Genomic DNA, 10,544 nt, shown 5'->3' with positions numbered 1-10,544 from the left:
CAAAATGCATTAAATAATACCGTTATCTCTCCAGTTGTTTCCATGGCTCTCTGTGACGCAAGACAGAACAGGCACAGGTTGTAAGGTCAGATAGTGGAGGGCAGATGGACTGGAGAGAGGAAGAGGGTGTAATCATCACAAAGCACAGGAGGTCACAGTCTACCTCCTAAGCATGAGCCTGTCCCACCAGGAATTCATTTACCAGGAAATAAGCAGAATGAGAGTGAAAATGAGCAGTCAACCTTCCCCGTGCTGTAACTACATGGCATCTTCATATCCAGCTAGGACATAGGCCTAAGATATATTGCTCATTCCAAGTCAAGATATGCATTAAGTGAGCAAAAGGATATGGATATTTCCGACAAATCATTTTTGTCAAGGGTCACAGATTACATTCCAAAAGTCTAAACTGTCATTACTGTACTGGGTAACACATTTCTGAACTGGCAATAACAGCAATAAATACAATTGCAGTCATATTTTAGTTCACTATTTAGGAAGTACCAAAAACACACAAACTCAACCAATGTGTTACAATTGTGTATTTAAAACTATGTAAAGTGCTACCTTCTATATGGTGTAAGACGACAGGGGGCTTTAATGATCAACTAAGACTTTCATTACTGAATGGTGTGCATTGCACATTTCATGCAAAACATGACCATTCAGTAATGAAAGTCTTAGTTGATCATTAAAACCCCCTGTCGTCTGCCCTCCACTATCTGACCTTACAACCTGTGCCTGTTCTGTCTTGCGTCACAGAGAGCCATGGAAACAACTGGAGAGATAACGGTATTATTTAATGCATTTTGTTGTGTCCACAGCAGTTTTGATTGGAACAAAAGGACTGGCTGGATGCCTAGAGGGCTGTTTCCAATTGCAGATGCTTTTATTTGATCTCTCTCATTATCTTCAAGGCCCTGGTTCCTTCTCATGTGACCGGAGAGAGCAGCAGGGCCTGGAGGGTTCAGGCTCAATCTTTGTTCAGCATATGCTCTCTGTCTCTGTCTTTCTCTCTCTCTCTTTCTCTCTTTCTTCAACTGACCCACTTGAGCATTCAAATGCACTTTGCGTATCTACCTGCAATGCCATGCCTTTTATTGTTTATCATTGTGCTATTGAACACAGAGTCACAGACACAAGTGCGGCTCCATATGCCTAATTTGTTTCACAAATGAGCAGGCTGACTCACCATTCGTGAAAGGTTTTCTCTGTGTTTCTTTGTATTGTGGAGGTAGCGAGCATGCAGCAATACCTCCCTCAAACATGCCAATGATAGAAACAACCTTGAGAGCAAATGCATGTTTTATTAATTTGGGTCATATGGAGGCTTAGAGGATTGGTCCTCATTTTTCTATGTCTAGTAATTGCTGTTAACCTGAAGATGCCACTCATTGCCTACTCTATGTCCATCTCATCATCTGGAGAGAACCCCAAACATGGACCAAGCACCGCCATGCTTCCATTATACCCCTCTCTCTCCCATTCCTCTTTGTTCAGAGCTGAAGCAATGGACGTGAACTTGACGCCCCCCCCCCTCTCCCCCCACTCCCTCTGTACCCCACCCAACCACTCCCCCTCCTAGCTACATATGCATGGGTTCCCATGACAACTGTCGCACTTCCTGCCTAGCAACCGGCGTTATCTCCCGCTGATAAACAGGGGGGACAGAATGGAGAGGGGAGTAGCAGGGGGGTTGTGGTTTAAGGGGTGTGTTATTGGGGGTGGTTGTGTAGTAGTGAGCTGATGCAGTAGTAGCTTCATTAACTAGCCTCACTCCTCTCCTCCACCCCCACCCGTCCTCTTCCTCCCACTCTCACTACAGGAATCCCCAATTTGACTGAGGAACCTGTGAATCCAGCTGCAGGTTGAGGAGAGCCTCTCCTTTGTAATGAGATTGGAACAGCACAGGGCTCAGTGAATGGAAGATGTTCTGCACTGGTGGATACATGGAGTACATGGAGCCTCTACAGAGTTCTACTGTCAGCTTGTTTTCTCTTCATCTTGATTGATTTGACCTGTCCACATTGACACACATGCTGGTTTAGATAGGCCTATCTCATTCAATGTAGGGGTTGGTTACTAGGGGCAAATAATAATTAAATGACTTCATGGGTTGAGTGTTGTTATTGAGTGACATAGCAAATAAACCTTGGTGTAATTTTGCCACTACACCTGCACCAAATAAAATCTGCGACACTGAAATAAACACACAGGCTACTATGTCACGATCTGTGTGCTCTGAATGACAACAATCGCACCATCAGCTAGCCTACTCAACAAATGGTAGTCTGTGCTGCCACCTAGTGGTTTCTAAAGTTATTATGCTATTATATTTATAACTGCGCTCTAATCTGCTTTGGTTTGTCAAGGAATTTTATATGGGAAATTAATACTGTTCAGACAAATTATAGGTTTAAAAGGTCATTGGTATGACACATCTGAGACTAAGTAGGTAAATCTCTTAGTAAAAAATCTGCATGATGAGTGAACCTATGGGTGCCGTGCAGGGAGTGTAATTCATTTTGTTATGATGTAATCTTATTTCGTGAATGTGAATGTGTCTTCAGGCCCAGTCTAGCTCATACCACCCACATCTGAAATCCCCTGTAATGACTATAATTGCAATTCCTCTGTAGCTGTGGTCTCGAACACACACTAGCTCATGACTGGCATGCAGACTCCACCCCTCAGGACTCGTTTGCTCCTGTCTGGATAGACAAAGCTCTGTAGTCTTACTTGTCCAATCTGTTTTGCACTACTGCTCTTCCTACATACGTAGCTATGTGTAAGTTAGGTCTCAGACAGGAGAAAAATGTGACAGAGGATATTCATTTAGGTTGAATATTCTAAATAGTTGACTTTTGTGCTCACTGATGAAACATGTTCTCAAAAGGCTGCTACTTAATCCCTGAAGAAATCTTCAAGTCCATGTAGAACAATCACTCCTCATCTGTTAGATAATGTGAGGCAAAGCAAGATACATAATTTTTTTAAACAGGATACACATTTCCACAGTCTAAGTGGAGACTGCAACATGTTGTTTTCTCAGTGACTTAATAGATGGAGGAAATCTATGATAATGCATGCTTTAGTGGATATAATGGTGTCCTAACAGTGGGAGGATCAAGTGCAGGGGTGGGCAATCATTTTTGCTCGAGGGCCACATTGGGATTTCAAAATTCAACAGACGGTCGCACACATTTTCTCTTTACTCAAACCTCCCGCGGGTCAGATTGAATGGGCTCACATGTCATTGCCCATCCCTGATACTGTATGTTGCCATCCCTGATACTGTATGTTGCCATCCCTGATACTGTATGTTGCCATCCCTGATTCTGTATGTTGCCATCCCTGATACTGTATGTTGCCATCCCTGATACTGTATGTTGCCATCCCTGATACTGTATGTTGCCCATCCCTGATACTGTATGTTGCCATCCCTGATACTGTATGTTGCCATCCCTGATACTGTATGTTGCCATCCCTGATACTGTATGTTGCCATCCCTGATACTGTATGTTGCCATCCCTGATACTGTATGTTGCCATCCCTGATACTGTATGTTGCCCATCCCTGATACTGTATGTTGCCATCCCTGATACTGTATGTTGCCATCCCTGATACTGTATGTTGCCATCCCTGATACTGTATGTTGCCCATCCCTGATACTGTATGTTGCCATCCCTGATACTGTATGTTGCCATCCCTGATACTGTATGTTGCCATCCCTGATACTGTATGTTGCCATCCCTGATACTGTATGTTGCCATCCCTGATACTGTATGTTGCCATCCCTGATACTGTATGTTGCCCATCCCTGATACTGTATGTTGCCCATCCCTGATACTGTATGTTGCCATCCCTGATACTGTATGTTGCCATCCCTGATACTGTATGTTACCATCCCTGATACTGTATGTTGCCATCCCTGATACTGTATGTTACCATCCCTGATACTGTATGTTGCCATCCCTGATACTGTATGTTGCCATCCCTGATACTGTATGTTGCCATCCCTGATACTGTATGTTGCCATCCCTGATACTGTATGTTGCCATCCCTGATACTGTATGTTGCCATCCCTGACCAAGTGGCTGCTTGACTTTTAGAGTATTAGAAAGTGTATAATCAAAATGAGACACAAATATTTCATTTCAAAGATTTATTCACAAGTACAAAATTTGTATTTTCATACAGATATTCACAGAACAACAAATATTTTCATCACTTAGATACAGTTTACAGTGCATGTCGAGTAATTACACAGACCATGTACTCTTTGGACAAGGCTAACAAACAGTATTCGACTGAGACATGAAAACACTTTCACTAGTTGCCAGACACAGTGTGTTGTCCTACATGAAGCATATCACATTTCAACGATTGACATGGTGTGTGTCTGTCCTCACAGCTATGCTGTTGACCGCGCAATGGAATGATAGAGTATTAGTTGATTTCCAATTGTCATCATCCAAAGTCCATTGTGTTGCAATACATTAAAGAGATGCCAATAGTTGAAAGTCCTCATTCAGGGAAGGGAGACCGTCACCTTTCAGGTTATCTGTCCTCAGTGCCCTTTCTATGGTTGTGTTTACAGTTTAAAAGAATGTGGTGTTCTTTCCTCATGCATATTCAAAACCAATTAGTGCCAATGCCACAGCACTAATAATGAGTTTGTTGAAGCTCCAGTTGAATTACAGTGTACATTAGTTCAGCACCAGTTCACCTCAATGTCTCAATCACTGACATTGCTTTTCTGTGGCTGTGAGACCTTGAGAAGCAGCATTGTTGTACATGCAGAGTGGAGATGACAGTCAATAATACAGCATCCTCTGGAGAGGTGAGGCAGTGTTCTCTTGTGTCAGAGTGTTTTTGAGGGTCTCACAGTGTATGGGGCAGATGGCCACAAGTGAACCAACACATATAGCGTTGTGCTTTAATAAGGTGATGATGGGACTTTGTCCCTGTTACAGAAACTGTTCTCAATTGAGACGCAGATAAGCATTTAGGATTTAAGAGTAGAAAATCAGGACAATTCAAAATTAGAGGGTAAAAATACACACACTCCTAAACATAAAGGTAAATAGTTGGAATTGAGTAGTTGGGGTGGATCATAGTCCAGTTGTCCCAGGGCATTGGTTTGTCACCGTAGCAGCTCAGTGTGCCATGGTACTGTGGTGTTTAGAGTCTCTGTTCCCCTCTATCTCATTTTCACCATGTGTGTGGGCTTATGTTAGTATGCTAGCTCAGATTGAGCTTCCTCTTCTGGGATGGGACAGTTCACTGAGCATCCACTGACCCAGTCCTGGGCTCAGTTCACTTTAGCCAGCAGCTGCTCTGAGAAAAGCTTCTTGAGCTGGGCCACCTCTTCACTGAGGGAGCTGAGGTGGGACTTGAGGACATTGTTCTCTGTATGGTAATGAGACTCTGTCTGGCCCTGTAGGGGTGTAGGTTGGCCATACTGAGTGGACTCTTGCTGTTGTCGCCCCCTCCTGGTCTCCTCTCCCTCCTGCTTATGTGGCCAGACTCCAGCCCCCTCAGCTCCACCCAACATGATGTGTCCGTTGACTGCCTCCCGGGGACCGTCTCTTGCTCCCATTGACTGCATGGGGCTGTGCCTGTTGTCCTCTCCACTGCTGAGGATCTTGAAGCGCATTTTGTGAGGAAAGTTCTTTATGCCCTCCCCAGACTCCACTTTCCCCATCATCACTCTGGAGAGCTCCCCAGGGAAGTGTACACTGTGGTGCACCTGCGCCTCTGCAGGGGAGTGGTGGAGCTCGTAGCCCAGCTCCTCTGCTCTGTGTGGGGACAGTTTGCCATGATCACTCAGTCGGTCCTCAAAGGAGAGGGGGCTCCCTAAACTGGAGCTGCCAGGGGTGGAGAACCCAGAGTCCTCTGACATGCTGCCAGCGTCCCTGGAGCCTTGCACGCTGAACTGGCCCCCGTGGGCAGCAGGGTGGCTCCCTGGTCCACTGTGCAGATAGTAGTGTGGAGCCAAGGTCTGTGGAGCACAGGGGGCTGTGGGGAGGGGCAGGATGGGTGTGTTGGAGGGATCTTTGACGAGGCCGAAGCGGAACTTGAGAGCCAGCAGCTCGGCCCTGAGACGTGCGTTCTCTTCCAGCAGCGCCAGCACGCGATTCTCCACCACCATGTCGTTGACGCGGCGCTTCTCTCTGGAGCGCTTGGCCGCCTCGTTGTTCTTCTTGCGCTTGTCCCAATAGCCATCATCCTTCTTCTCGCTGGGAATGAACTCACGCTTCCGTCTGAGGGCGTTTCCAGAGGTGGGCGGGTCATTGGTGCGCTTCAGAGCAGAGGTGCGTCCAAGCAGAGAGCGGGCCAGCAGACTGCTAGAGGTCAGGATGGACACGGCCTCGTCTGTGAAGGACAGGGTCTCACCAGGTGCAGCACTGGACTCCCCACCACTCTGCTCCCTCATGTCTTGAGAATCTTCTTCAAACATCTCACTGGTCACACTCATGATTTTTCTGTGTTGAGATTTTATGTTCTTCAGATAGTGTCTCAAAATCCAGTGTCGTGGAATGTTATGGTGGTAAATTGTTGCAATAATCCCACCTAGTGTTCAAAAGAGGAAGAATAAATGGAGAGGGAAATTTAGTTGTTATGCAAGACCAGTTACAACACAATGTTATGTAACCCCATTACATCTTTCCAGTTAAACTGGAGCTACTTGCACAACAACCCCACATGACTCTTGAATAAGAACCATGATGTACTAAGTGCAAAACAGACATGTCGATCTCTTTTGAAAATGTTTACAATATAATAATCAAAGTGGGCTCCTGCCAGTCTAAAGGTTAAAGGGTTAATTATAAGATCTATATTCGTATTCCTTTAATAAATAAGAGGCTAAAAGGTTTGTTTTTTCCCCTCCCAATTCTAAAGAAAGCTTTTATTTATTATCCCTGTTCTGACGCAATGACTGGAACTGAAGTCGCTTCATCAGACTAAATCAGTGTTAACCTACATGTAGGTACATGTAACATAGTGTAATATAACACACCGTATCAATCTCTAGAACAATCTGTGCAATGACCTGCATTGATTGCCTTGTCTATTTTTTATTTCACCAAAACAAAATGGCTTAATTAACAGTTTGAGTTCACGATCAGACGTTATATCTTTCAGGAATCGAATTGCATCAAGGACATTAGAGCACTAGCCTAGTTTGCAAGTTGATAATACTCCGCGCCCAACTGCTATTCCCTCCGTTCATTTACAATTGGTTCGCTGTATAGATCGAACTGTTAACCTAGCTACAGTACATCCCTAAACGAAGACTGAACTGGTTCTTCTCTAAACCGTTTAGTGGATGTCATTCTAAATTCCAGTCAGATATACAAAGGGAACGAAATAACGTATTGAAACAGCAATGGAAGTTACAACAAACTATTGCAATGAAGGTCCTTTTAAGCATAATTGCATACCTGTTCCACTAAATCTATTCAGATCATCTCAATTCATCATAATTTTGACTGTAAAGTGATCTACTGAATAGATCACTGGCGATGCCTAATAATGACATTTGTGGAGTAGTTGTGTGTGTGTGTATGTATGTATGTATGTATGTATGTATATATGTATGTATGTATGTATATAACATTTATTTTACTTCTAAAGCTGAATCGAAAGTTGGCTATAGTTTTCTTTACTTGGTATATTTGATATTATTTAACCTCGAATCATCGTAACCTACATAATTGATAGGCTTCTGTTGTAGGCAACAATGTTACATTTCTATTCTCTGTAGTATAAAGAAGGCACTGTTGAAATACATCTCATGAGTGAAAATTGTGAAATTACCTTGAGTTGGATTCTCGTTGTCTCAGAAAAACACCGATCTTTCAATTTCAGAAACGTGTCACAATTTAACAGAGCGATCGTAATAATTCAGCAGCTTCGATTCAGCACTGGGTCATCGAATACACAGGATACTTTGTTTCCTGCGCGGAGTAGGCTACTGTTAGCCTACTCAATATTAGGTTACTAGTCTCCCTGACACCCTGCGTCTCGCGTTTCTGCTCCACTTGGAATGCTGCAGCTCCTATTTGTTTATTTCCCGGTGAAGTTCAGCCGAGGACGTTTCCTATCCTCACTTGAACCAATGGGCCGCATATGTGTGGTGCGCTCACTGAGACCGCCTCTCTCCCTGCCAAGACCCACCCCGCAAGGGACAGCTCACATAACGTTATCCTGCTCATGCATCATCAACTGAACTCGCTAGCCCATCCTTTCGTAACAATGAAGTAATATTGCCATCCCTGGCTCCCTCTCACTCTCCCTGCAGATTTCCAATAGACCTATGCTCTTCAACCAAAAATCAGCTTTAAAGGACGGCAAACGCGGTATCACGTCAATGTGAGTGACAGATCAGAGTTGTTGGAATAGAATTGAGAAAGAAAATGCCAGCAGTCATTATGTAAGCACTTCACAGTTTTCTAGCATATGGTGATCTCCACTGAATCCATTCTCATTATAAAGGGGATATCCCTAAATAAAACCTGTATGTGTCTGGAGGGATATAGTTCAGGGAAATACTTTCTGTTTTCCATATTGCTTCTTATGCAATGATCCATCTTTCACAGTGTAAATGAACTCCTTAACATAAGCCAAGAGATTGACCCAGACTTGTGAAATATTCTCAGAATCTCAGAAAAACACAGTATAGGCCTATTACATAACATAATGGAACATACTAAAGAAGTGTTTTGGATTTACTTACAGAATAATACAAAATGCTCTGAGACCAGGTTGCAACCATAGGGGTTCCATGAAAACAGCAGAATTCAGCAGTCACATGAGCTTTTAGAGTGGAACATACTGTATGCATCAGTCGAATGACCACCAAGCATCTTATGAAAATAAATCCTGGGTTTAAAAAAGACTCTCTTGAATTAGTTTCAAATCCAGACCATAAGCAACAGCTTGAGACTTTAGGATATTCTTTCCCCCGCTGTCAGTCGTGTTCCTATAGGATTAATAGATTTTTAAACCATTTTCTTCCATCTATGGAATTTTATCTGGAAATAGATAGACACATTTTTCAAATCTAAATTGGTTAAACTGCACACATACACGGAGTATACCAAACATTAGGAAAATCTTCTTAGTATTTAGTTGCACCCCTCCCTTTTGCCCTCAGAACAACCTCAATTCATCGGGCAAGGAGTATAGAAGGTGTGGAAAGTGTTCCACAGGGATGCTGGCCCATGTTGACTCCAATGCTTCCCATAGTTGTGTCAAATTGTCCAGATGTCCTTTGGGTGGTGGACCATTCTTGATACACACAGAAAACTGTTGAGCATGAAAAATCCAGCAGCGTTGCAGTTCTTGACAAAACGGTTACTAGTCCAACGCTCTAACCACCAGGCTACCCTGCCACATGGATCTGGTCATATCTGTTCTTAGGCAAAACAAGATGAAATTAATTACAATGATTCAATTAATATTAACTCATCATGTACTTTTGATGTTCATCTGTTTATACAGTGTGATGTCCATTGACCACTCGGCCTACAATAGCCAGGCGCTGCAAGGTGCTAGTGATGTCATTTCCCAATTATCACCCTCTCTGTCCATTTGGTATGACCACAGGCATTCCTCCGGCCCTCTCCACTAACTATGCAACCACTACGCACCCACCACAGCTGGTCCTCTCCCACTCAACAATCCCTTCAACAAAGCCTGCGTGAGTGCTTGCTGTTTGCGTGGGTCTTGGTTGCAGAATTGATCATTTGTGTTTGATGCAAAGCAAAGATATAAACAAACAAAAGATCACGTGAATCCTTCTTTAGTGGAGGTGGTCTGAGGCCCTCTCCTCTGACGTTACTAAACCGCCAGTGTGTCATTAGTAGCTAATGAGGTGGTTGTTCTGGGTCAGGATGAATTCCAGCCCATCTGGTCCAGCAAATGGCACAAAGTCCTGTTTTTTGCAGGGAGAGCACAATCAGTAATACTACTGGTGTGCATGCAGTAGCCTCTGTTTGGGATGCAGTACAAACTAGTCTCTTCTCAATGTATTTTCTATTAGGTTGTAATAGTTACAAAATGCAGGGCTCTCATTAACTAACACATTACAAAGTTACATCAGGATTTTGCTCCTTTAAACTGTACTACACTGTGCTGTGAAGGTTCTAATTCTATGGGGGCAGGGTTGAGGAGTAATGGATTACATGTAATCCGTTACATGTACGGGATTACAAACATGTAACTGTAATCCGTTACATTACCGGCAAAAATATTGTATTCAGATTAGAGATACTTTTCAAAAACTGATTACTTCGAGGGTTACTTTTAAATTCAGAAAGAATATTTGCGAAAAACATTTTTTTGACACTTCTCTCTTTTCTCAATGACTTTCAAATCCGAATTTCAAAAAACGCACGAGTTGAAGATTGTTTAATCTGAGCGAGTCTGACCACAAATCAGAGACCACCACTATGATGACACATCAAATGTGTTCGATGGATCGCGGGAAAAGAGCAGGAATAGTGTTTTGTAGGCTATAGTCCCAGCTACTGTAT

At 43.4% G+C, this 10,544-nt stretch overlaps 1 protein-coding gene across 1 annotated transcript; it reads right to left on the bottom strand.

Annotated features, from left to right (window-relative positions):
- Positions 1 to 4,150: 4,150 nt before the first annotated feature.
- Positions 4,151 to 8,388, bottom strand: LOC110486494 (uncharacterized). The gene is made up of 2 exons (XM_021558122.3): positions 7,825 to 8,388; positions 4,151 to 6,576 (listed from the first exon to the last, which is right to left on the bottom strand). The coding sequence occupies exon 2, from the start codon at positions 6,479 to 6,481 to the stop codon at positions 5,315 to 5,317; it is 1,167 nt and encodes a 388-aa protein (XP_021413797.1). The 5' UTR covers positions 6,482 to 6,576; positions 7,825 to 8,388; the 3' UTR covers positions 4,151 to 5,314.
- Positions 8,389 to 10,544: the final 2,156 nt, after the last annotated feature.

Source organism: Oncorhynchus mykiss, chromosome 13 (assembly GCF_057628025.1).
Source record: "Oncorhynchus mykiss isolate SJ-2025 chromosome 13, ASM5762802v1, whole genome shotgun sequence".
NCBI classification, from domain to species: domain Eukaryota; kingdom Metazoa; phylum Chordata; class Actinopteri; order Salmoniformes; family Salmonidae; genus Oncorhynchus; species Oncorhynchus mykiss.
Note: the sequence above shows the minus strand (reverse complement) of the source record. Positions and strands in the feature narration are given on the sequence as shown.